The 24,110-nt window shown below is 40.1% G+C and overlaps 3 protein-coding genes and 1 pseudogene across 7 annotated transcripts in view; 1 reads left to right on the forward strand and 3 right to left on the reverse strand.

The window, feature by feature from the left end:
• ETFDH (electron transfer flavoprotein dehydrogenase) overlaps positions 1 to 11,780 on the reverse strand; it is a 36,164-nt gene extending 24,384 nt beyond the window's left edge. Inside the window, exon 1 of the mRNA XM_007446620.1 lies at positions 11,557 to 11,780. Within this exon, the coding sequence (XP_007446682.1) occupies positions 11,557 to 11,590 (34 nt within the window). The 5' untranslated portion in view covers positions 11,591 to 11,780. The remainder of the gene's footprint in view (positions 1 to 11,556) is intronic.
• LOC103078879 (protein Hikeshi pseudogene) lies at positions 1,621 to 10,478 on the reverse strand (annotated as a pseudogene).
• Positions 11,781 to 12,210: 430 nt separating the features above from the next.
• CUNH4orf46 (chromosome unknown C4orf46 homolog) lies at positions 12,211 to 13,934 on the forward strand. Its single transcript, XM_007446621.1, has 2 exons — positions 12,211 to 12,411; positions 13,779 to 13,934. Exons 1-2 carry the CDS (start codon positions 12,211 to 12,213, stop codon positions 13,932 to 13,934), a joined length of 357 nt encoding a protein of 118 aa, XP_007446683.1.
• A 5,459-nt stretch (positions 13,935 to 19,393) lies between these two features.
• The window catches only part of RXFP1 (relaxin family peptide receptor 1), a 104,516-nt gene continuing 99,799 nt past the window's right edge, over positions 19,394 to 24,110 (reverse strand). For 4 of the 5 annotated variants that reach the window (XM_007446624.1, XM_007446625.1, XM_007446622.1 and 1 more), the window contains one exon: positions 19,394 to 20,551. In XM_007446624.1, coding sequence (XP_007446686.1) covers positions 20,250 to 20,551 — 302 coding nt within the window. In that variant the 3' untranslated portion in view covers positions 19,394 to 20,249. The remainder of the gene's footprint in view (positions 20,552 to 24,110) is intronic. The other variant, XM_007446626.1, reaches the window with a different exon arrangement.

Raw genomic sequence — 24,110 nt, forward strand, 5'->3', positions numbered from 1 at the left:
TAGAAAATTTGGAAAAAAGTATACCTCTCTCCTTATATGAAAATGAATTCCATTTGATCAATGATGTTAACAGGAAAAGTCAAAGTATAAAAGTTTATGGTGACGACTTCCCTGGTTGCGCAGTGGTTAAGAATCCCCCTGCCAATGCAGGGGACACGGGATTGAGCCCTGGTCCGGGAAGATCCCACATGCCACGGAGCAACTAAGCCCGTGAGCCGCAACTACTGGGTCTGCACTCTGGAGCCCGTGTGCCACAACTACTGAGCCCGTGTGCCACAACTACTGAGCCCGTGCGCCTAGAGCCCGTGCTCCGCAACAAGAGAAGACACAGCAATGAGAAGCCCACGCACCACAACGAAGAGTAGCCCCCACTCACCACAACTAGAGAAAGCCCGTGCGCAGCAACAAAGACCCAACGCAGCCAAAAATAAATTAATTAATTAATTTTAAAAAGATTATGGTGATAGATCCACAAATTATTTGATTCTCTGCTTTTGAGTGTGGGCTGAACTTAGGGATTAGCTTCCAACAAGCAGAGTGTGGCAGGGAAAAATACTAGCTTTACAGTGGAGAAGTATGACAGACACTTCACCCAAGTGATCAAGTTTACCATTACCAGCAACAAGACATCCTGGCATCACATGATGTAACGTGATGAGAAGGGCTCCTCACCTCCATGCTATGCCTCCCCCAAATCCACAACCTTAGTCTAATCAAGAGGAAGCAGCAGACAGACTCGGATTGAGGGACCTCCTACAAAACGCCTGACCAGTGCACACCGCAAGTGCCAGGTCATGAGAGACAAGAAAAGACAGCGGAATTACCACACCGAAGTAGACTTGATATGAGAAGACGTGACAGCTGAAGCAATGTGGGGTCCTGGACAGAAAGGGATCTGAATAAAGTCTGTAGTTTAGTTAATAGTACTGCACCAATGTTAATTTCTTACTAATTGTTCTACGGATAGGAAGTTAAGCTGGGTGAAGGGTGTATGGGAACTCCTCGTGCTATCTCAAAAAAAAAAAAGGGTGTAAATATTTGTAACCTTGGATTAGGCAATGGTTTCTTAGCTATGACACCAAAAGCACAAGCAACAAAAGAGAAAACAGATACACTGTCCTTCATAAAAATGATAACTTTTTGTTTTTAAAAGATACCAACAAGAAAGGGAAAAGATAACCCATGGAAGGGGAGAAAGTATCTGCACGTCATATATCTGATAAGGGACTTGTATCTGGCATATATAAAGAACTCATTTCTAATAATAAAAAGACAAAACCCAATTAAAAACACACAAAGAATCTGAATAGATGTTTCTCCAAAGGAGATAAACAAATGTTCAATAAGCACATGAAAAGATGCTCAAGAGAAATACAAATCAAAACCACAACACGATACCACTTTATACCCACTAAGACGGCTATAATCAATAAGACATAACAAGTGCTGGAGAGCATGTGGAGAAACTGGAAACCTCGTGCACTGCTGCGGGGGGAGTAAAATGGCGCAGCCACTTTGGAAAACAGTCTGGCAGTTCCTCAGAATGTTAAACATACAGTTTCCATATAACTCAGTCATAGGTATATACTTTTTTTTCCATTAAAAATTATTTTATTCAAATTATGTTTTCCAAAAGAGAGGGTTCTGCGTTTTCATACCATTTCAGAACCACATTTGTTGGAATGAACATTTCAGATGGACTTGGTGTCATCTGGGCCTAAGAGACATCAAATGAAGCAAAACTGTAGAAGCTGTCCAACATCTTTTGTGTGAACTGAGTAAATGAGTCAACTGAAGACAGAGCAGCATTACCTACAGAAGTCTGCTGAGCCAGACTGTCCAATAATTCCACTGAACTTCCAATCTGAGCAAAAGATGGGGAGTTCGGACAATATTCATGGCTCCAAAAGGGTGCTGGCTTCCTTCTCCAGATTTAACACCTGAAATTTTGAAGATGGCACTTGGTTTCCCATTCGTGACAAACCCTAGAAGTTGCCATACTGGCATTCCATTTGAATCAGGATAGGAAAAGTAGACAGATCCTTCCATTCCCTCAGGAAATGGGACTGTTCCCAGCATAAAAACCACAGCACGGTTGATATTTTCATAATCAGGCAAGTCAAAAACAAATTTATCCTCTGCCACTTGCTGTGCAGCTGTCTGCACCAGACTCCCTGCCACCAAGCGGCCAAAAATGGTGGCGGCTCCACTCAGGCAGCAGAGAAAGACCCGAAGTCCTGGCGCTACTGCCCTAGTCGAGCCCAAGAACCTTCCAGAACGTGGCGGCGGATGCCTACCCCTCTGCTACACAGCAACTAGGCCAGCGGCAGAAATGCCTCCTGCCCCCGTGACCTCTGACCTCTCCTTCCTCAGGTATATACTTAAGATAAAAGAGAACATATGTCTGCACAAGAACTTGTACATGAATGTTCATAGGTATGTTATTCACAGCAGCCCCACAGTGGAAACGACCCAAATGTCCATTAGTGGATGGACAGTTGTTGCCTAGGGCTGGAGAGGCTGCGGAGTGATTGTTAATGGGTATGAGGTTTCTTTCTGGGATGATGGCAACGTTCTAAGACACACTGTGGTGACGGTTGCTCAACTTTGTGAATATACTAAACACCACTGAGTCGTATCCTTCAGATGACGTGATTGTATGGTGTGTGACTTGTATCTCAATAAAACTCTTACTTAAAAAAGAACATTTACCGTCACACACAAAAAAGATTATGGGGAAAACAATTGTAATTTTTTTTAAAGAAACTTTGATTTGGAAAGGTTTTTCTAAGTGTGGCAAAAAAATCTCAAAACTCATAAGATCACTTAACGAAAAATTTAAAACATCTATATGACCAAAAAATGATATAAACATAACTGTCTTTTTTATTTGTTTGTGTTTCCCAGCAGACAGAATACTCCAAAAGTATTCCTTTTTCTTTTCGTATGCTAGATCCCAGTGTTAGCCTATATATAGGTATAAATATTTATTGATTGACTATCAGTCCTTTTTATATTTCCCTTTATTAGAGTACTTATTTATGATGGACTCATGATATTATTAAACAGGTTAGTGCTTTTTTTTAAGTGTAATTCTCTGTGAAAAGGCAGGCTAGAATCATAAATCAAAAGCATTAAAAGGCCAACATGAGGGAATGAACAGCTAAGCTGTAGGCTGGAAGAAAATATCTGCAGAACACAAAGCTGATATAGGGCTGACATACAAAATATACAAAGAACTCATACAACTCAACATGAAAACAAACAACTCAATTAAAAGATAGGCTAAAGATCTGAACAGACACCTCACCAAAGGAGATATTCAGATGGAAAATAAGCACAGGAAAAGATGCTGAACATCTTGTGTCATTTGGGAATTGCAAATTAAAACAACGAGATACCACTACCCACCTATTAGAATGGCCAAAACCCAGAACATGGACAACACCAAATGCTAAGAGGATGTTGGGTAGCAGGAACGCTCATTCACTGCTGGTGGGAACGTAAAATGGTACAGACACTTTGGAAGACAGTCTGGCAATTTCTAACAAAGCTAAACATACCCTTAACATAGGATGCAGCAGTTGCAATTGCCAAAATGAGTTGACAATTAACATCCACACAAAAAACCACAGTCAAGCAAGATGAACAAACTCTAGAGACCTCCTGAATGACACTTTACCTCTAGCCAACAATAATGCATTGTACATTTAAAATTTTGTCAACAGTGTATATCTCACGCTGTGTTCTTATCACAGTAAAATAAAACAAAACATCCAGATTTAAAAAAAATCTTCACATGAACGTTTATAACAGCTTTATTCATAATGATCAAAACTTGGGAGACGTCCTTCAATAGGTGAATGGATAAACAGACTGCGGTACATCCATACAATGCAATATTATTCAGGGCTAAAAAATGAAAAGACATGGAGGAAATGGAAATGTATATTGAAAAGGCTGCATCCTGTATGATTCCAACTCTAGGACATTATGGAAAAGGCACAGCTATGGAGACTGCGAGAGATCAGTGGGTATCAGGGGTTCAGGAAGAGGGAGGAAGGGAAGCGAGGCTCTTCTGTATGACAATGTAATTAATGGTGGATACGCATCATTACACATTTGTCAAAACCCACAGACTGTCCAACACACAGAGTGAACCTTAATAATAACGTCTCCCCAATTACGACGAAGGTACCACACCAGCGCAAGATGTTAACGGGGAAAGGGAGAAAGTTATATGGAAACTCTGTGCACTTTCCACTCAATTTTTCTTTCAACCTAAAGCTACTAAATAAAATAAAGTTTATTAATTGAAAACAAAACAAAAAGGCAATGAAGAAAAAGGCAGCAGTTAAGTGAATAGGCTCTGGAGTCTGTCTACTTTGTGTTTGAATTCAGTAGGTTATGAACTCTTGCCACTCCACCAGCTCTAAAGTTTACGGTCAGTCCCTGCCTTGGAAATACTATGGTGTAGGATCTAGAATGTCTTACACAAAGCAAGTGGCTAATACACAGTTGTTAATGGGATAGGTACCTTCCTAGTAACAATTTTAACTATCATCCAGGTTATCTGCAAATCTCTGGTGTTCATTTCCTAAAATAAATTCCTGGGTTATAGAGCAATCTTATCAATAGAATGAAGCATCTATCTGCATATGAACAAATTTCTAAATATGCAACAAGTAAATAGTAAAGATCAGCAAAGGCTTTTGCATGGATTTGGAATATATAATAAAATTTGCATTCTCATGGACATATGGAGCACATAGGAATTTTCAATTTTAATACCACATTATCCTCTTCATGGCCTTATGAGATACGTGGGGCACCACAATCCCTTTACAGCAGATAAACAGAGAGTCAGATGATCCCAGCCAATCCCCCTCTCAATCCTCCCAACACCAGTCAACTCTGAGACTACAATTAGACTTGAAATGATCTCTTAAGTAATGGAACCTGAAAACAAGTTGTTTTCTTTCTTTTCTGATTAAAAGGAGAGATGTCAGCCTGGCATAGGCTAATTATTTTTATTCTTTAGCACCCCACTGCATAACTGATATATTTTTATGTTTCATTCTTTCCAATAAAATGACTGTTTTAAAAGTAAAAACCTAGCACCAATCAATAATTAAAGATTATGATGAATGCAGGAGGAGAAGAGATTTGAAGCGACTGAACCCTGAAGCCTCTTAAAACACTAAAAATCTGTTTTTGACAGTCACTCAAAAAAAAGTGTCAAGGTAACTAATTTTCTCTACTGGAAAATAGCATAATAAAAACTATAATATTGGGAATAATTTTTTAAAACCTAGTTATCCCTTCACCTATCCTAAATCTTGAAAAAATGATAAAGATATTATAGGAGAGCCCAGTTCCAGTGTTCAAATATAGTATTACCATCATTCAAAACAATATTTACTTATTATAAAAAACAAATTTGTTTTATGATGCATTGTAGTTTAGTGTATAGAAGCTATTATTAGCTTCTTTATTTTTGCGGTACGCGGGCCTCTCACCGCTGCGGCCTCTCCCGTTGCGGAGCACAGGCTCCGGACGCGCAGGCTCAGCGGCCATGGCTCACGGGCCCAGCCGCTCAGCGGCACGTAGGATCTTCCCGGACCGGGGCACGAACCCGCGTCCCCTGCATCGGCAGGCGGACTCTCAACCACTGCGCCACCAGGGAAGCCCTATTATTTGCTTCTGAAAACTGATGATTTGGTATCAGACAAAACTGTAATTCCATTATTTATACAGCTAATGACTTTCTTGAAAATACTTGGAACTGGGTAGTCTGATCTTCTTCAGCGGGTTAAAAAAAAAAGTCACAAACTTTACCACTTTTCTGAAAAAAATCTGATACTTCATTTTAGAGATTTAAACACTTAAGAAACACTGGCTGAATTGTGGTAGAGAAGTGAGGTCAAAAAGTCCACTGTATCACCATACAAAATGGTGTATCAAAATGGTGTTTGCATGTATCACCACACAAAATCACAGATGGCAATTCTATGTCCATCTCTGATGTCAGTAGCCTGCTAACACCAGGCTATGAAATGGCAATGATTTAAATACCCAATGAAAACAGAAATGGTAATTTGGGTGGAATTTGGATAGCACCTGACCCAAGAATGATTTCAACTAAATTAAGAGTAGGGCAGAGAGCGTCGGATTACTTTTGATATTCCAAAAAACATAAAGCAAACTGTGGACAAAGAATGTCGCCTGTCATCTCAGTAAACAAAGGATGTTGAGGCCATGAAGCCCTCAGCCACTGCAGCTGCCCCCAAGAGTGCAGAGGGGATTCAGGATGGAGAAAAGCAGGATACTGGCCCTAGATGGTATAGGTGTACATCAAAAGAATAATTTCAGTGAGCCCAGACTCTTGCATCTTCCCATACAGAGAAAAGCACTAAATTCATTAACTTGAGATTTTTAGTTTTCTCTAATTAGCAGTAATCTTTTTTTTTTTTTTTTTTTCTTGCGTTATGCGGGCCTCTCACTGTCGTGGCCTCTCCCATTTGCGGAGCACAGGCTCCGGACGCGCAGGCTCAGCGGCCATGGCTCACGGGCCCAGCCGCTCCGCGGCACGTGGGATCCTCCCGAAACGGGGCACGAACCCGCGTCTCCTGCATCGGCAGGCGGACTCTCAACCACTGCGCCACCAGGGAAGCCCAGCAGTAATCTTTTGATGTTCCAACTACCTGTTTTTTTTTGGTTTTGGTTTTGGTTGTTATTGTTGCAAAAACTCTCCAGATCCTGGCTCTTCCCTTATGTCTCTGGAGCAGTCCCTCAGAGCCGTCTCAGAGGTTGTCTCCCAGAGCCTTTTAAACAAAATAGATAAAATGGTTGGGCAATGAAAGAAAGCTTCTAGGACTCCTTGTATGACCAAAGCTTGTTGATTGGGTCCTAATGGGAACCAAAGTTAAAGGTATCAAAGTTGACAGTATTGAGATGAAAGTTTATAAAAATTGGTATATTTAAATAGGCTTTATATAAGATGTTTACATCTCTTTTACTGAAATATACTGTGAGATAGGCATGTTTCACTGGGCTTCCTCTACTTGGTATTGTAAGACAGGGCATATGAATCTGGCCCTCATGAAATATTAAACATATGAAATGAAACCAATAGGGTTACCTGAGCCCATACAATATAAGGTAAAAACTGGGAACTAATATTCAGGGGTCAATAAAAATAATAATAGACATTTTGCTCTGGGTCTACCCTGTGCACTCAAAAAGAGGGCCGTTGTTAATGCCTTATGCAAGCTTTTGAAGTCATGATAAATTAAATCCTAAAGTTCTAGAACATGGAACTCTTGATTTTCAGTTTAGTTGGAAATCTCTCTGATACAAAAGCAAATAAAGTAAGTATAGTTGGGCAAATCAATATTTTAATATCATTTAGGTGGCAGATCAGTTCTTTGGAGAATTAGGAGCAGATGTACCTTTCAAATCTCTACAAATCAGAAATGTAAATACAGCCCACAAAGACCAGAGACTGAGCCTAATTAGCTCAAACAGGTAAAACCTGAAACCAAGGAAAAAAAGGGGAAAAAGGCCTTTTTAAACTGTTGGAAAGGTTTCCTCACCCAAAATCTAATTCATAGCCTCCTTAAGGGTTTATTAAGGACAAATACAAATCTTAAGTCTTTTCCACAAATAGTGAAGCCTTGGTCATCTGAGCAAACAAATTTAACTTATTCCAACCGTTACTTATAAACTAGTGAGTTAATATGGTAATACCTGATTCATAACTAAGCTTTTAGAGTGAAGCTATGCGATCTCTAGTTTTGTCTGTTTATATGTCTGGGTGTACATTACATATGAGATGTCTCGAACTCTGGAAAATATTATCAAAATTAAACTTATAAAAGAGCTCTATTTAAGTGATTTAAAATAAGCACTTACAAACTAAATATTTCTAAATATAAAAGAAACTGGCCGGAGTGAATTTTGGGTTCACATGATCTAGGAAATATTCAATATTAAATTAATATCTGATATTAAAGCTATCTTAAGCTTGTTGGTTTAGTCAGTACAGACATGTCTTACTTTTATTGTACCTAGGTTTACTGAAGGTCAAAAGTTCATGTTATTTGTAACAGTTTGTCAACAAGAAAAAAATTAAATAGTACGATTTTCATAAGTTACAAAATAAAGGTAAATGAGATAAGAGTTTTCAGGTGAACTCTTCAGGAATAATTATGTTTTGGGTATGTCTATCTTAAAATAGTTTCTTCAGATTTTTGGTAATTTGAGTTTTGACAAGTTAAAAATGATGGGAATTTATTGAATATCCAGGTTATTTCAAATAAGATAAAATACTGGAACGTTAATTGCTAAACAGGTCTAAATCTACCTACTTTTGTCTCCTTACCAGAGGGAAACTAAAGATGTTTGGGTTTATTGGACACATGTCTTGTACCACACTGAGGAAAGAAATTATGCTATGAGAAGACGTATGTTTCTAGAGGTTATAGAATATTCTAATCAGGAAATGCTGTTTGTGAACAAACAGTTCACAATCACTTGCTCCTTTTCAGTTTTTGCTAAAGATTAAGGTTTTTAAGGGTTAAAACTGTAATGTGTAATCAAAGCTACTAAAAATATTAAGGGAAACATTTCAGTGTGCTAGGAAAGTAGGATGTATGTTCTCTGCAAAAGAAGATATGAAGAATAGAAATGAATTTGTTGGAAAATGAATTTGTCCTAGAGACATTTACTTCTGGATAAAAAAATTAAGGAACAAACTAATATGAACACAGAAAGTTGTGGAAGGTTTGCAGAAAGGGAGCCCTGAAAAGGAGTTCTGGACATGGTCAGGCTGGGATTAGATTAAATTTAATTAGGTAAATGGATTTTGTTATTAAAAATAGGCTGATGTAGGACTGGACTTGGTTCCTCTCTCTCTTAAGAGAACAAAGTTTTCACTGCTTTTGATAAGAGACTGAGTTTCCGTGACTCTAAGTGATCTGTTTTTGCTTTTGAAGTATTTTGTCACTTTCGTTAAGTGAATTAAGTGTTGTTTCACAGCGACCTATGATCCTATTTGACCAAGTGTTTTGAAACCTTTTTGATACTTTTGACAAACTTCCCAAATCGAAAATTCTAACTAAAGTTCTTCTGATCCCCAGCTAACTCTGAGATGCTTCAAAGGAATCCTGAGATATCTCAAAGAGAGATATTAAACTAAGTTTATTTATGTTAACGTACATGGGAAACACTGTCAAATAAGTGGTGATAATACCTTCTAAGGTTAGATGTCATTCATATAGATATTCCAAAATTTGTAAAGAATTCCTAAAAGTCTGATATGTCCTGGTATAATGCTGTCATAATTCTAGTTATTATCTTAAAATGTTGTCACAGAGATATCCAAGTTTCTTGTCAATTGCATTGGAATCAGATCTTTAACCATGCCATATTAAAGTCTTTTGTCGTTTTTAGACAATCATTGTTTTACTCTGATGCTTTTATATAGTGAAGATCTTCAAGAAGATTTACAAAAAGGACTATTTGACAAATACAAGTTTCTGACAACTTTTAGATCATACCACTGAGCTGGAAAACCCTTCCTCTTACACTTACCCCAACTTGATTAATATACCTTTGTAAACGAAGATGAAACATTTCTTTTTCTCTCTATCTGATCCCTCCAGAATTTGGCTTCTCCAGCTGGCTCCCCTGGGGACTTGATGGCTTATTTCGACCAGATTACAACTAGTTATACTAATCATTGTTTTAATTTGCTCTCTTGTTAGTTTCAAATTACTTATGACTTGTCCCTCTCTCTGCTGCACTCTGACCTTACTAATGTTATTAGCTGTATTACTTATATCCTGTCTATTTTATAAGATTGCTTTCTCTTGCATTACCCAATGTGTAACCAGGCCTCCAACAAAATCAATGATGTCTTAAGACAGTTGATCACATACATAACTCTAGAATAATTGTATAACAGTGCAACTTTAGATATGGGAAGAAGTAACAAGAGAAAACAGCTCCTGGATCGTCATAAACTAGTAAGACAGGCGCTGCAGAGAATTTTAGATTACCAACAGGGTCCAATCTCCAAAATAACACATTGGGTGGCCTATCAACAGAATCTTCGCCTGATCTAGGAATGAGCCCTCCTAGCGCCATGGGACAAAAACTGGTCATGAAATGACTCCCAAACATTGGTCAAATTTATGAGTAAGAGGAGGCACTGTGGACAAAGAATGTCACCTGCCATCTCTGTAAACAAAGGGTGTGGAGCCATCAAGCCCTCAGCCACTGCAGCTGTCCCAGCTGTGCACCCTGGGGGGATTCAGGATGGAGAGAAGCAGGACACTGGCCCCAGAGAGCAAAGGTGCACATCAAAGGAATGAGTTCAATGAGGCCAGACTCTTGCATCTTCCCATACCTGGCAAAATGCTGAATTCGTTAACTTGAGATATCTGGTTTTCACTAATGAGCAGTAATCTTTTCATGTTCCGACTACCTGGCTTTTTTTTTTTTTTTTCTTGCTTGTGTTTGTTTGTTTTTACAAAAACTGCTCTGCATCTTGGCTTCTCCCTGACTTCTTCAGAACAGTCCCTCAGAGCTATCTCAAGAGGCTGTCTCCTGGGCTTAAGTGCTCAGTGTGTCTGCGAATAAAACATAATTCGCAACCTTTAGGTTGTGCTTTTTTTTTTCAGTCAACAATACTTACCCGTTAGGTGTAGTAATACACGCACGAGGTATAGAAAGTTTAAATGAAATCCTAACTATTTAATCCACGATGGCCGAATTTGACAAAATTCTAATTTCATGAAATTCGTTGACTTTGCAATAGGTACACCTGTTTATTCTATAACCACAAATTAATTTAAAGAAACTAAAGATAAAAACTAAGTCCGTTGTGGGAGAATTCAATATCCTGGAGTAAACTTTTTCTTTACTTTTTAACCGTTCTTTTGTTTTTAAGTAAAACAAAACAAAACAAAACCCATCCCGCTGCATCATTCTACTTTTTTTTTTCTTAAGTGAAAGCGGGGGCGGGTTATGAGGTATTTTACCAAGTCATCCTGACGGTTCTAGGGGCAACCATGACACGACAAGCCCTGGAGTTAATTTCAGGCAACGCAGAAAAATTCCTGGCCCCAGATCCACTCTGGTCACTTGGGCAGCATTTGAAAGTTACTGCTGGTGGCAGAACGGTTCAAATTCTTAAGAAACGGCTGCCAGGGCGCCAGCCAGCTGAAGACCAAGGGGAAAAGCTGTGCAAATGTTAGTTTACCCATTTCCAACTCGGCAACAGACAACGCCTGGGCTTCGGGAGGGGGCTCAGCACCGGCGCTCGGGGAGATTCCGCGGCGGCGCCGTGCTGACAAGTTTCCTCCGCCCGTGACCTCTGGCCTAGTTAGTTGTCAACTCTGCAGCTGGACGAGCCGGGGAAGAAGCCGGGGAGGAATCCAGGGTCCGCCGGGCGCTGACCGCGCGACCTCTGCCTTGGTTCCACCCAACGACGCGGGCCCGGGCTGCCCCGCGACCTCGCTCACCTCACCCGCGCGCGCAGACCCCGCTCACCCGGGCAGGCCTGCCTGGCCAGCGGCACCTGCATGTTCACTGCAGCCGGTACGCTGGCGGACGCCGTGGGAGGAGCTCGGGCTCAGTTCGCCCGGGGGCCGGACCTCTAGGCCGCGGGGGGCGCCATCGCCCGCCTGCACGCGCGGAGTCTCCGCCTCCCTCCTCAGCGACTGCTCCGCCTTCACGGCGCTCCCGCCTCCCTCTTGCTGTGCACTGACGCCGCGCGAGACGCGACGAAAGCAGCGCTTCCGGGTCACGGACTGAGGGGGCAAGGGAAGAGACTCCAAGTCCCGGCGCCGCCCGCGGCTGCAGGCGGCGCGGCCTCTCACCCTGGCGCGCGGAGGCCGCCGGAGCCCTGAGGGGGCCGAGACCACCAATCCCAGGGTGCTTCGCGTGCTCAGTGCCAAGAAGGTGGGGCGGAGCGGCGCGCACAGCACCCTGGGAGGTGTTGTCTTCTGCTCCGGGAGCGCAGAGCCGCCCGAGGCGCACTCACTGGCATCTGATTGGCTGTCCCGAGAAAGTGACAGGGCTTCGCGGCCCAGGGCCGAGAGCGGCGAGGAGGCGGGCCAGCTGGGATTTAGGCGCGAGCGGTTGAAAGTCGGTTGGTATTGGTTCGGCCGCCCGGGTGCAGTCCCACCCACCCCAGCCCTCTCCATGGCGGACCCGGAGGAGCTGCGGCTTTCCCCGGAGCCGCTGCGGCTTCCCCCGCAGCCGCCGCCCTCCTCTGCCTCGTCCTCAGACGCGTCTTCAGCATCTTCTCCCGGCACCCCGGGGGCTTTGGGCCGGCTGGTTCCGAACAGGAACAGCGGCCGGCCGGTGGACCCGCTGGAGGAGGTGGAGCTGCAGATCGGAGACGTGAGTGCGGCCGGCGGGTCCGGGCCGGTCCCGCCCGTGTTCAGGATCCGCGTCGGGAGTCCCGGGCACCCCTCCCCCGCCGCGCCCGCGCCGGGGATTCTTCGTCCTCGGCCGCCGGGTTCCGGTCCGGCGCTGTAACCCGAAACCGCGCAGTTCGCATCGCCCGCCCCACCTCGTCTGCGGGGCTGAGGGCCAGGCCGTGATCCCTCTGCCGGGACTTAAGGCGCCCCCGTCCCGGTTGGCCGCCTGCCCAGAGCCCTCTGACAAGGCGATTGTCTGTCCGGGCGGACCCAGTCAGGACGGGTCACTCCCCGCCCGGGGGTCCAGACGGCTTCCACTAACGGGGCAGAGACCCCTCCGCGGGGTGTCTGCCGGGATGCCGGGTCTGGACGGCTTCTGTTGAACCTTCAATTACCAGACCCCGCCCCCCCGAGGGGTCCCGGTTTCAGGATTTAAGGTCAAGTGTAGGGTGTGTCTTAACTGGGACACCCGTGCAGATTGCAAACTGCAGAGTGAACTCCGTTAATGTCTCGTTGCTCAGTCGGTATTTGTTGTTCTAGAAGATGGCGAGAGTGCTGCCGCAGTTTGTCTCTGCTGAGCAGGCTGGTTCCAAGTGAGCGGGTAGAATGCAGTGCGGATGTGTAACTTGAGGGTCTGTTCTTTGGTCTGTACGTTTTCACGGTCTGCCGCGTTCACAGGTAGAGACAGTGGAGCACGGCCCTTGGTACCCACGTATCAGTAAAAGCTGTGTCATAAGAAGACCTTCAGATACTTCTGGTACTTGGTGTCAACGGGGCCAAGGCCTCTTGTTGAGCTAAATGAGACTGTAGTGTATTTTAAACGAAAAAAAATGCTGACTGCTCGTGTCTCATCCGTCATGGATTATCTTTCTCGCAGACATACTTCCTCAAAGCTTACTTCATATAGAAGAACTTCTGGGACTTCCCGGGTGGTCCAGTGGTTAAGAATCCGCCTTGCAACGCAGCGGAGGCGGGCCCGAGCCCTGGTCTGGGGACTAAGATCCCGCGTGTCACCTGGGCATCTGAGCCGCGCGCTGTAGAGCCGGCGCCGGGCAGCTAGTGAGCCCGTGTGCCCCAGGGACGAGCCTGACTGCTGCAACTAAGACCCGGTGCAAGCAAAGAAGCAACTAAATTTAAAAAAAAAAAAGAAAGAAAGAAAGAAAATTTCTTAGGTTCCACGAAAGAGCTGATGTTTTAGTATGTAGATTTTTTTACTTTTAAAGAAAATAACTTGGGCATTGGATTCGAGGTTCTAAGTTATTTTCAGGTTGGTTTATAAGATGCGGAGAGAATTTTTTAAAAAAAGGCTTCTATTGTTTGACTTTTTTTTTTTTTTTATAATTTCAGGCAGCATTTTCATTAACCAAACTTCTTGAAGCTGCATCTGCAGTATCAGCTCAAGTGGAAGAGCTTGCCTTCAAATGTACAGAAAATGCACGTTTCCTTAAAACATGGCGGGATCTCTTGAAAGAAGGCTATGATTCCTTGAAGCCTGACAACTGATTTGACTATAATAATCCATACCACCTCATTTATGATGTGTGCACATGTACCGTGTGGATAGGATAATCACCAGCAGTTCTGTATACAGAAAATGAAATTTTTCTTGGTTTTTTTCATTTTGTGAAAACGGAATATGATGTTATTTTTGATGCTGGCCCGTTTATCTTTAAACACTTTCTGTTCTCTAAACTTTCAAAGACTCTTCTATGAAAGTTGATTTAATCAGTAGATAATAATGCCACAGTGCTACCAGTAGCAGGTGGACCATTATTCTCTTCCGTTTGCAAGAAGGTACCAAAAATGGCAGAGTTTGAAGTCGAGCTTTATTATATGGACCAATGTTAGATTCAGCTCCATTAGGCTAAGTTCCCTAGAACCAATGATTGTGTCTTATTACTTATATATGTCCAGCAGCTAGAAGTCTGTTACACAACAATCACTAAATGTTTGATGAATAAGAGTTGACAACGTAATTAAAAGCTGTTTTTTCTTCCTGTCTTTAGCATAAAGATTATAATTGTTTCTCGAAAAGATATTTGAGTCAGAACCTCATTGACCTGAAGGAAAATGTTATCTTTTTTTTTAAACAGGATTTTGAACTTTAACTGTTGACAGCTTTTTAAAATATATGATAAATATTTTTTACCCTTCTATGATGCTTTCCAAAAAAGCTTTTACTGAAACCTGTCTTGAAAGAATGCCTATTTTTTTTCCCTAAGGTTAACTGCTTTTATGGATAGTTCTCTTATTTGATGTTGTTATATGTTTGCTCTCTTTAAAGTGCCTTATCAAAATTGTGGCTCTGTATTATTACTTTTGGAGCTTGGCAAGTAATAATTCTAAATTCTAAATATAATAATTCTAGACAAGTTACTTTTTAAAAATGCATCAAATTTAAATATGTAATTATTTTCCTATTATTTGATCTTCATGACAGTGTTCTATTTTACTTGTCCCGTATCTTACGTTGCTCTCCCTCTCTCTCTCCTTCTCTTTTTTGGTGGGTTTGTGTTGTACATGTCAGTGATTGAACCAACTAATTCTCTTGCTGTGTAACTTCTGGATGCCTCCGATACAGTATCTTACTTCTTTGTAGGTAAGGAGGTATGTACAGAACTATATTCCCAAGCCTCACAATGGGCCTGTGAAAGGGGACACATGGATGGGCAAAGGATAGTTTTGTTTAGCATATTAGGTCATGGTTCTTGATTAATTTTTTTAAGTTAAGGATAACACATATGGTGTGTTCCTATTACCAAAGAGATGCTTATTTTGATATTAGAAAACTGTTTTTCTTATGTGTCATGAAAATTGCAATTTTTAAAATGTACAAAAATAAACTTTTGTTCAAACCAAATGTTCTTTCCATTTCTTCGGGTTCATTATTTTAAAACTTTTTACTGAAATATTTCAAACCTAACAGGAAAGGTGAATGATTTGAAGAACACCCATGTATTCTCACCATGCAGATTTACTGAATTAGCATTTGGTATGTTTTCTTCAGATCTATGCATGTATGTAAATGTTAGATGCATTTGAAGCTTGTTTTGTTACCTCTTTGATCCCATCCCCTTCTTCTCTCCCCAGAGATAACCTCTGTCCTAGAGGTGGTGCATATTCTAGTTTGCGTTCTTGTATTTTTAATACGTATGCATGTTTTCAAAACACTACAAAGTACTGTCCTGAAACTAATACTGTAAATCAACTATACTTCAGTTTAAAAAAAAAAACTGTACTATTTTGTGTATGTAGTAACCAGCCTCCAGAGGGCCCCAGTGGTCTTCTCTCGCCTGATACCCATGGCCCTGTAGAGTCTCCCACGTTGAATAGTGCTGACTTGTGTAAGTACCAGCCTATTGAGGAGATGCAGTGTGATTTCCCAGACCATACCTTTTGTCCATTTTTCTGTTATGTTTTGTGTTTCCCTTATGGATTTGTAGGTATTACATATTTTGAATACTAACTAATGATCCATTATGTATGTTTCAACTATCTTTTGTAGTCTGTGGTTTATTTTTGTATTTGATTATAGAGTCTCCTTGAATAAACGTTTTTCATTTTAATTTAATCTCACCAATCTTTCGTAATAGTGCTTTCTGGGTCTTGTCTAGGAAATGTCATAAAGATGCTCTCCTATATGTCTTTCCAAAAGTTAAAAAAGTTTGTTTTTAATGTTTAGGTGTTTAATCCACCTGAATTTCTTTTTGCTTATGGTTTAATTTTCGGGTCTTGTTTTGTATGTGTATAGGTGTTCCTCCAAATACCATATTTCAAATGCTACATGTCATTCGATTGCCATATAAATGCCTCAGTCTGAGCTCTCTATTCTTTTGATCTGTTTGCTTGATCTCAAGCTAAGATTCCCTGTAACTTCCCCTGTTTTGGCTGTGTCATGAGTGTGATCTGTACTACTTTGGTTTTTGTGTGAGTTCCTCTCCCTGCCTCCCCCATGTATGTTTTTTTTAAGTTAGAAAAAGCATGTTAGTTGATTTCTAGTTTTATTTAATTGCCATCAGCTTGGGCTAACCCTGATTTCAGGCACTGAGCCGTCTATGGACACTTCAGTTAATTCCTCTACCAAACTTATAGCTGCTAATGTTGGAGCTCACAGGCCTGCAGCTCTGCTCTGCTTATAGTTTCTGTTGCCCGGTAGGGTCCACAGAGAAGTTCATCTTATTTTCAAGAGTGGCTTTTAAAGAAAATCATCCCATTTTATATTTCTTTTTGCTCTGCTTCATGGGAGAGATTGGGGAAGAGCTCAGAGCATAAACATTTCTTAAAGACTTCAGAAAAAATTTTAAACTTAGTAGCTCATTGCCAGCTCTATATAAACCTCAGAGGACAATTTATTATTCTGACTGATGTAAACTTTTAAAAGCCTCAAGAGGCTGAAGTCAATAAGATGGAATTTTTAGCATTAAAATAGTGTATTTAGTTTCAAAAGTTCCTGGTATGAAATATGCATCAGACAGTATGCTGGGAGCTTTATAGACATTATTTCATGTAACCATATTAGCTCTCTGAGGAAAGTGATATTATTCCTATCTACAGAATAGAAAACAGGCTGAGATGAAATAATTTGCCTGAGGGCCTCTGACACCAAAACTAATATGCTTGTCTATAACATACCTAGCTACCTAGCTTTTGGTTAGACCTATTAATATTCAAGCTTGTGATTTTATTTACTCTTCCCATGCGATGGTTTATGTGTCAACTTGGCTGGACCACAGGGTACGCATATATTTTGGCCAAACATTCTGGGTGCTTGTGTGAGGGCATTTTTGGATGAGATTAACAATTAAATTGGTAGCCTGAGTAAAACAGATTACCTTTCATAATCTGGGTGGGCCTCATTCAATCAGTCAAAGGCCTTGGAAACATAACTTCCTGCCTGATGACCTGTGAACTGAGACATTAGCTTTTCCTGGTTCTACAGAGCTTCTGGCCTTTGGACTTGAACTAGGACATTGGCTCTGTTTGGACTTGCCAGCCTCCATAATCACATGAGCCAATTCCTTATAATAAATCTCTATATATGTAAACATACATATATATATACACACATTTGTTGAAAGCCTACCACATTCTTCATGTGGAAAACGTATTGGTATCATTCCGTGCAAGAACAGAAATGACTCAGACAAGCCATATTTTTAACAGAATTAATGTTTGGTTAGTTTATTTTCAAAAGAAATTATATAATTATTCAATAAATTTGTTATATTTTTGATTCCAGTATTTTCATGTTTCAGGCATTTGGGGGGTATTTAAAACTACCTGAAAACATTTTATTCCTGTGTAATGTTTTCAAATTATGAAAGCAAAAAATTTCAGTAGCTCAGAGCTAAAAAGTATCTGATGAACTTGCCGACCACATGAACAGAAGGTAAATTCATCCCCTGATGACTTTCTCTGTAGAGTAAAAATGTCCTATAGAGTAAAACATACAGATCTTTTCCCCCTGAAGTTCAGGTCCTGAATCAGTGCATTATGGCCCTTTTTTTCTTTTTCCTTAACTGCTTTATTGAGATTTAATTTACATACCATAAAATTCACCCATCTAAAGTGTACGATTCAGTGGCTTTTCCTATAACCTCAGAGTTGTTTATCTACCACTACAATCAATTTTAGAACTTCTTTTTGCCCAAAAAGATACTCTGTACTTCTCAGGCATCACCTCCCCAACCCTCCCACCTCAGTAACCTCTGATCTACTTTGTCTCTATGAATCTGCTTATTCTAGATATATCACTTAAATGGCATCATACAGTTATTTGAACTTTTTGTGCCTGGTTCATTCACGTTCATCATGTTATAGCATGTGTCAGAATTTATTCCTTTTTATGGCTGAATAATATTCCATCATATGTATACACCACATTTTGTTTATCTGTTTGTCAGTTCACGGGCACTTGGGTTGTTTCCATCTTTTGGCTGAATAATGCTATGGTGAGTATCTGAATACAAGGATCAGAGTCCTGTTTTCTTCTGGGTTTATACCCAGGAATGAAATTGCTATATCATATGGGAATAATATGATAAGCTTTTTTTTTTTTTTTTCGGTACACGGGGCTCTCACTGTTGTAGCCTCTCCTGTTGTGGAGCACAGGCTCCGGACATGCAGGCTCAGCGGCCGTGGCTCACAGGCCCAGCTGCTCCGCGGCATGTGGGATCTTCCCGGACCGGGGCACGAACCCGTGTCCCCTGCATCGGCAGGCAGACTCTCAAGCACTGCACCACCAGGGAAGCCCTATGATAAGCTTTTGAGGAATCACCAAACTGTTTTCTACAGTGCATCATTTTACATTCTGACCAGCAGTGTAGAAAGGTTTTCAGTATTCACGTCCTTGCCAATACTTGTTATTTTCTGTTTTTGTTTTTGTTTTTTTGAATTATAGCCCTCCTAGTACATGCAGTATTATCTCATTATAGTTTAATTTGCATTTTCCTAATGATTAGTGATATTGAACATGCTTATTGGCCATTTATGAATCTTCTTTGGAGAAAAGTCTATTCAGGTCCTTTGCACATTTAATAAATTGGGTTGCTTGTCTTTTTTGTTGAGTTATAAGAGTTCTTTATATATTCTGGACATTAAACCTTCTCAGATATATGAATGAAACTTCTTTCATTCTGAAGGTTGTCTTTTCACTTCTTTTAATAATGTTTGTTGATGCACAAAAGGTTTTAATTTAGATGAAGTCCAGTTTATCCATTTTTTTTTCCTTTTGTTGCTCATGCTTTTGTTGTTATATCTAAGAATCCATTGCCAAATCCAGGGTTTGGAAGATTTCCCATATATTTTCTTCTAAGTGATTCATGTCATATTTATGTCGTCGATTTGTTTTGAGTAAATTTTTGTATATGGTGCAAGGTAGGGGTCCAAATTCATTATTTTGCATATGGATATCCAGTTGTCCCAGCACCATTTGTTGAAAAAACTGTTCTTTCCCCATTTGATTGTCTTGGCATCTTCGTTGAACATCAACTGACTGTTAAATATGAGGGTTTTATTTCTGGACTCTCACTTCTGTTCCACTGATCTAAATGTCTATCCTTGTTCTAGCTTTTCTGATTCATTCCTTTGCCATACTTTTATTCTCTTTTTATGATCTCATATAATGGTGCTCATTTAAAGCAAAAAGACAACTGGGAAGGAAGTGACAGAGAGGTGCTGTTTTGGGTTAATATCAGAGCTCTTTTTTCATAGTAATAAATATGTTTATTGGCTCTCAAGTATACAGACTTGAAGAGAGGTAAGATGAGTTCTTAAGACAAAATGTCTGTACTTTGCTAATAATCAGACATTTTCTCTGATGCTAGTATACTGATTATTCCAAAACCGTGAACCTTTATTTAAAAGTGTCTGTGATTCTTACTTTTGCTGGTAAGCAAGACAGACAAAGCTCTACCTTAAACTAGGAGCTGCAGATGGACTTTTTATATTCTTGTAGTTAAATACAACTTAACATTGCAAATTGAAAAGCTTCTATACTGTCTACTCCCAGGAATTTACTGCAGTGCCATACACATAGTGGGTACTCAATAAATGCATGGTGAAAGAATGAATGAACCTTGAAGTAGATTTCTCTTAGTTTCCTATCCAAACTATGTACCAGTTTATACACATTATCAATATAATTTATTTCCCTTTACATGGGCATCAGTCATTTTGATTTTTTCCCAAATAACCTCATGTCCATGTAAGCTAATTTATTGTAGCCGTTATTATAAATTATTTGGTGGCATTTATTTTATACTAATCCATCATAAAGCATCCCACAATATTCTCTGTGTAGAAATAGGTTTCAGTCGGTTATGAATAGGAATTGAGTCTAGTTGATTGAGAAATGAGTGATAATTCACAGGGGTCTGTGAAAAGAGCTGGCTTCATTAGCTCAGAAGGCATCTCCTGCAGGGGCCACATTTCTACCCAGATGAACGATGGAGCATATGTCTTCTGACTTCCTTTGCTGTCAATAGATCTTCTCTGTCTGTAGTTATACCAAAACTGATGGATCATTTCTTTGAATGGTCTTGTGGTCAGCGTATAGAGAATTGGGTTCAAAGCACTGTTGATAGGCAGAATAAAAATCACTACCCAAGACGTTATGGTACCTGGAAGAGAAAAATGAAATTCCTTGAGTGTTTATGGATGTTTACAAGGTATGGACACACCTTGTCCTTGTTTCTCCTATCCCCCCAGCCCCCCACACTGACTTTTGAGTCTTAATTTTTTTCCCCTTGATGTCCCATAATTAAATACCAAGTCTGTATGTGTTTCCAGGACGCCAGTGTTTGAGGGAGGTGCTAACACGATCAAAAACCAGTTTTTTTTGCTAAGTAGCTTTTCTCGAATACATCAACAAAAGTATTCTATTGGGTAGAAATGTGTTTTGCCAAGTGATTATATATTACTCGGATATGATTCCATCTTAGGAAAAACAATATTGTTTAGTATTTGAATCATACCTTTTCAAGTGTTTTAATTATTAGATAGTACATGTAATATTTCTCAGAATATATAGACTTAGCTTTAATAGATTTCTTTTCTGCTATTTATTTGGTTTGAAAAACAGGTATGCATTTTTAGGCTTTTGACTAGATATTTATTTCAGTAAAAACATCTTTGGCTAACCTTATCTCAAAATTACTGCAGTATATATGCAACTACCTAATACTCAGATTTTTATTATAATTTAATTTATTCTCTCTTCCCTCTTTTACTTATAAAATGTAAGGCACTATCACCACCAACCATGGGATAAAGCAAAATTAAAGTTGTATGTTTATAAATTTTTAAAGTATGAATATATATTGCAGTATACATACAGTTAACAGGATTTCTACATTTTTTTATTGTGGTAAAATATACATAACATAAACTTTTCCATTTTAACCATTTTTAAGTGTACAGTTCAGTGGCATTAACTACATTCACATTGTTGTGCAACCATCACCACCATCCATTTCCAAAACTTTTTCATCTTCCCACACTGAAACTCTGTACCTTTAAACACTACCCCCCCTACCCCCTACCCCCCTCCTCCCCCTAATCCTTTCAGCGCCATTCACAAACTTTTCGTCTTTGTGACTCTGACTACACTAATTACCTCATATAAGTGGAATCATACAAAATCTGTCCTTTTGTGACTGGCTTATTACAGTAACGTAATGTTTTCAAAGTCTATCCATGTTGCAGCATGTATCAGAATTTCCTCCCTTTAAAGGCTGAATAATAATCCATTGTGTGTATATAACTCATTTGCTTTAAGCATTCGTCCGTTGATGGACCCTTGGGTTGTTTCACTCCCACATTTTGGCTACTGTGAATAATGTTGTCATGAACATGGGTGTATGAATGTCTGTTTGATTCCCTGCTTTCAATTCTTTTGGGTATATACTCAGGAGTAGAATTTCTGGGTCACATGGTAATCCTATGTTTAAGTTTTTGAGGAACCACCATACAGTTTTGTACAGCAGCTGTGCCATTTTACATTCCTACCAGCACAAGAGTTCCAATTTCTCCACATCCTTGCTGGTACTTGTTATTTTCTGTTTTTGAGAACAGCCATCCTAATGAATGTGATGCGCCTTATTTTTAAATATCAGGAGTGCCTTCTTCTGTCGTCTCTCACACTCTGGGGTAATGTTCCCTAAATTGCTGTGTATTTCAGGAAGAAAAATTTCTTATGTTCTAAAAAAAAAATGAAGTAATTATTTGATAATCATTTTGACCTGTGTTCCTTTCTGGTCATCTTAAGCATGGGATTATCAGAATTTCAACACAGTGAGTATAATTTATTGGGATCATTGTTCCTTTGTTCCCATAGTCACTATGTTTTTTGGCATTTGTGGAAAAAATTGAACACGTGGCAGCCTCCAGCTTGCACCAGGAGAAGCTGTAGCCCCCGCCATGCTCTGGCTCCAGCCCCCCACCCCTCAAGGCAGCAGCTGCCAGTGGCCCAGGAGAAGCCCTGGCTCACATGGGGCTCTGACTGTAGCCCCTTCATCTCCAACCCCCAAACCCCCACCAAGGCGACAGGCCTGAAATGCCCCAGGAAAACCCTTGCCCCTGTTTGTTTCAGATTCAGCTCTCCCACCAAAGCCACTGGGCATGTACGGACCGCACAGGGGTGCTCCCACATAAGGACACAAATCAAGCTCAGGATAGGCAACTGTTTTGCCTAATTTCACAGAGACAAACAGAGAAAGTCAAACAAAATGAGATGACAGAGGACTATTTTCCAAATTAAAGAGCAAGATAAAACTCCAGGAGAAAAACCAAAAGAAGTGGAGATAAGTAAGTTACCTAACAAAGAATTTAAAGCAATGGTCATAAAAATGTTCACCCACCTTGGGAAAGGACTAGAGGAGCACACAACTGTAACAAAGAAACAGAAAATGTAAAAGAGAACCAATCAGAGCCGAAGAATACAATAACTGAAATGAAAAATACACTAGAGGGTATCAACAGTAGAGTAAGTGATACAGAAGAATGAAACAGAAGAATCCTTAGCAACCTGGAAGACAGAATAGTGTAAATCACTCAATCAGAATAGCAAAAAGAGAAAGATAACTTTTAAAAAATGAGGATAGTTTAAAGGACCTCAGAGACAGCGTCAGGTGTACTAACATTTGCATCATAGGGTTCCCAGAAGGAGAAAAGAGAGAGGAAGGGGGCAAAAAATGTATTTGATTAAATAATGGCTGAAAATTATTTAATTTAACCTGAAGAAGGAAGCATCTGATCCAGGAAGCACATAAAGTCCCAAACAAAATGAACTCAAAGAGATCCACACTAAGACATATAATAATTAAAATGGCAAGAGTTAAAGCGAGAATTTTAAAGGCAGCAAGAGAAAGGCAAAGAGACACATACAAGAGCAACCCCACACGGCACCAGCTGACTTCTCAGCAGAAACTTGCAGGCCAGAAGGGAGTGGCATGATATATTTAAAGTGTTGAAAGAAAGGAAAAAACCTATAATCGAGGATACTGTACCTGGCAACGTTATCATTCAGAATTGAAAGAACAGCAGCCGCATAGCACAGGGAGATCAGCTCGGTGCTTTGTGGTGACTTACAGGGGTGGGATAGGCAGGGTGGGAGGGAGGCTCAAGATGGGGGGGATACGGGGACATATGCATGCATATGGTCGATTCACTTTGTTGTACAACAGAGACTCACACAGCATTGGGAAGCAATTGTACTCCAATAAAGATGTATTTAAAAAAAAAAGAGTTTCCCAACAAGCAAAAACTAAAACAATTCATCACCACTAAACCAGCCTTATAAGAACCGTTAAAGGGACTTTTTCAAGTGAAAAAAAAAGGCTGTAATAAAAAGTAAAATATATGAAGGAAGAAAATCTTACTGATAAAGGCAAATATAGAGTAAAGGCAGTGGATCAAGTACTTAAAAGAGTTAGTACTAAGATTAAAACCAAAAGTTTGTAAAGTCAAAATCAACTATAATTACAATAAACAGTTAAGGGATACATATAAAGATGTAAAATATGACATCAAAACAAACCTTCAGGGGGGAATAACAATGTAGAGCTCTTAGAATGCATTTGAACTTAACTATCAGTTTGTGTGTGTGTGTGTGTGTATACATATATATATATATATATTATACATATATATAATATGTATAATATATTATATAATATATAC

The sequence above is a fragment of the Lipotes vexillifer genome, unplaced genomic scaffold (genome assembly GCF_000442215.2).
Source record: "Lipotes vexillifer unplaced genomic scaffold, Lipotes_vexillifer_v1.1 scaffold1862, whole genome shotgun sequence".
NCBI lineage: Eukaryota > Metazoa > Chordata > Mammalia > Artiodactyla > Lipotidae > Lipotes > Lipotes vexillifer.

Excerpts from the sequence above, each read along its gene's own strand:
- CUNH4orf46 (XM_007446621.1), top strand. The coding sequence starts at position 12,211 with ATGGCGGACCCGGAGGAGCTGCGGCTTTCCCCGGAGCCGCTGCGGCTT. Across the intron at positions 12,412-13,778 it reads TGGAGCTGCAGATCGGAGAC|GCAGCATTTTCATTAACCAA; the intron begins GTGAGTGCGGCC and ends TTATAATTTCAG.